At 42.4% G+C, this 2,966-nt stretch overlaps 1 protein-coding gene across 1 annotated transcript; it reads right to left on the bottom strand.

Annotated features, from left to right (window-relative positions):
• Positions 1 to 1,023: 1,023 nt before the first annotated feature.
• LOC149001548 (coumaroyl-CoA:anthocyanidin 3-O-glucoside-6''-O-coumaroyltransferase 1-like) lies at positions 1,024 to 2,738 on the bottom strand. The gene has a single exon (XM_089137691.1). The coding sequence runs from the start codon at positions 2,687 to 2,689 to the stop codon at positions 1,247 to 1,249; it is 1,443 nt and encodes a 480-aa protein (XP_088993817.1). The 5' UTR covers positions 2,690 to 2,738; the 3' UTR covers positions 1,024 to 1,246.
• Positions 2,739 to 2,966: the final 228 nt, after the last annotated feature.

Genomic DNA, 2,966 nt, shown 5'->3' with positions numbered 1-2,966 from the left:
GAAAGGTATCTCCAAGAAATTCCCACAAACGACTTCACAAAGTGAATCAAGACTGGCTTTTTTGTACTATCAGAGCCTCTCCATTTGTATACTCTACTCGACTTCGTTTCAATTAGAAACACGGACGAAATTCATCCCAAAAAAACAAACTAGGTGAATTCCATCAGGTTATGTTTGTTTGCAAAGGTGGGGTGGGAAAAAAGAGGTGGGAAAAAAAAACACGTTGGTCCCTTGTCTAATGGGGTGAGGGAGAAAAAAGGAAATGAAAGAGTTTTGTGAAAAAGTAATAGTGGTGGGTCGCACTTTTTACTTTTCCCAACTTTCCCACTAAGTCCCACCAAATATGTGGGGTTTTAAAATAGCTTGGGGTGGGAAAGTTGAGCTTCCACATCAGCACAGGTTTCCTTGATTCAAGGAAATTTGTTTCTCACTTTCCCACTCCAAGCAACCAAACAATCTACAATTTTGGGACTTAATGGAAAAATAAGAAATCTACACACTTTTCAAGAATTTTTCCACCCCACCTTTATTCCAGCAAACAAACGCAGTATAAACAATCTTTTGTTCTCATCTCTGCAATTTAAGTAGTCCAAACACAAGCGCCATTATTGATAAATGTTCTTTTGACTACTGCACTGGACTTTCCTATTGAAAAATCAGACTTATATTTCGATTTCATTATCGTTTCCAGGGTTCTAGTTCTGATCAGTTAGAAGCTACTCGAGTGGTTTTTTATTCCAATTCGGGTGAGGTTGCATCCAAAACATCCGGATTGTAGAATGAAAACTGAGATGTGGATTGTGCTTCAGAGAGCGCAAGCAAGCGCTGACCCAGGTTGAGAAAATGGCTGTCGCTATCTCCGCCGGTGCCAATCGAGCCCACCTGCAGATCTCTTCTCTCTGTGCTCGACCATCGAGTTGCTGGACGACATCTCCGTAACTACGTGGTGAATAAACTCGTAACAGAGAAAGCAGAATACTGTTCTTCAGAATAAGTAAATAATCTTTATATATATGAAGAAATATGAGTGCTACAACAGAGAGCAATACAGCTTGGTACAATAATATAAGGAATAAAGAAAGAAAAAGAAAGATCTAAGAAGATCCATCTTTCCAACATGAAAGTTGAAACCCTAACGACTTAATCATGAAAACCTAACTACTTAATCTAACACTACCTCTTGACTAACCAGAGACATAAACCATCTATATCAAACGGGGAGAAAGCCCCAACAGTGGAACATGTTTTAACAAGTGCCATCAAGAGCATTAAGCCCATCAACAAACTCAGAAACATAGACATCCATCTCTGGTTTACTGAGAACTAAATCCAATTCAAACCCCCCATCCCCCATGCTATTGTCTTTGAAAAACATGGCTCCAGTTTTATCAATGGATGTCATCTCCACCTTCTTTGGCCTCCCAAACCCAAAATCTGTCTTATAATACCCAAACTGTGGAGACCCAGCAACTGTCAATTGTCGACCAGCAGACGTATCACTATCAGCAGTGTTATCGGAAAAAAAAATATCACACATGGTTGAAATGGCACGCCCCATCCCTGTCAAAATCCCTTTCTCCATCTCCTGAATTGCATCTCCTAGCAGCTGGGCTGCAATAGCTACTCCTCCTCGCATCAGATGAGTCTTGTCAGCAATCGCCATGTAAGGTCTGACGCAATTACCCAAGTATGTTTCTGGGATTGGAGGATCCATCCGAGCTCTGCAATCCACGTTAAGCGCAAGCATAGTAATATTGCTAGTATTGAACTCACCTGCTTTGGCTTCTGCTTTAAGCATACAGATCCAACTGTAAGCGCAAATTGCCACCAATCTGGAAGGAGGAATTGATTTTGTCTGTGTTTTCTCATCGTTCTTGTACTGCGCAAATACCCATTCCTTGAGTCTCCTAGTCTTAGCTTCATTTAACTCAAACGTAGCTCGAACCATGTTGGGTTGGAGATCCAATTGCTTCCCTCTAAAAATTTTATTACCAGAAACTGATTCAGAACCAAAAAATCCGTCCAACTTGCTCAAGAACAAGTTTGACATGCCATCATCGTGCTTCTCCATCAGAGTCCTATCTAAGAGCGGTAATAACTCAAGTGAAGGAGATGGAGCTGGAGCTTCAAACTTGGAGATCGAAGCCCATGTTTTCATGAAGTGGTTGAAGCCTCTTCCATCGCAACACGAATGGCTTCTTGCGAAGCCAATACAGATGCCTGCATTTGGGAAAACCGTAACTTGAGTTGCTAAAATGGGGAGAACATGTCCAGATGTTGTCAATTTAGGCACTAGTGGGTGTGATTCAATGGCGTATTTGAGGTGACTGGAGGAGAGATGACAGAAATCAGCGTCGGACTCAGCAACGGTGAAAGAAACAGAGTCTCCTTCAGTGTAACTGATCATGGGCTGGTTAGTTTCGAGAGGCCATGAGAGTTTTCCTGATAATGGGTAGAAGTGAACCAGGGTGGAAGAGAGTGACTGTTTGAGGCGTGGAAGGAGAGATTGAAGAAACTGTGATTTTGGGTAGGGAAATTCATAGAAATACAGAATTTCCACTGGTGGTAGTGGTAACCAGATTACATCGAAGAAGGTAAGAGGGAAAGCGACGCATGTCGGAGGAACAGAGCCCGGCGGTGGAGCAACTTCGCAATGGTCGAGAAGCTTCACTGGTTTGAATGCAGCCATGAAGGTGATGATCTGAATGCAGAGCCAGGGAGAGCTTCTGGTCTGCAAGTGTGTTCATCACATTTATCATCTGGATTTTAAGTTTCTAATATTATATTGGCTATCAAAATCAGAAGCAACCACATTGGAGGGTGACAGTTTCCTGCCAGTGCAGGAATTTAATGCGAATTACGTCAATCTCGATCTGGATTGGTCCGAAATATGTGGCTGAACGGTCATGTGCAATTTACCAAGCAGGACCCAACCAAGACCCTGTGCTAATCCTGAACGCTGCTGT

The sequence above is a fragment of the Hakea prostrata genome, chromosome 10, assembly GCF_041222555.1.
Source record: "Hakea prostrata isolate BN-2017 chromosome 10, UWA_Hpros_2, whole genome shotgun sequence".
NCBI lineage: Eukaryota > Viridiplantae > Streptophyta > Magnoliopsida > Proteales > Proteaceae > Hakea > Hakea prostrata.
The sequence above is the reverse complement of the archived record's forward strand: the minus strand, read 5'-3'. Positions and strand labels throughout refer to the sequence as shown.

What these genes read in the sequence shown, in the direction of transcription:
- LOC149001548 (XM_089137691.1), bottom strand. Translation starts at nt 2,689, where the DNA reads ATGGCTGCATTCAAACCAGTGAAGCTTCTCGACCATTGCGAAGTTGCT.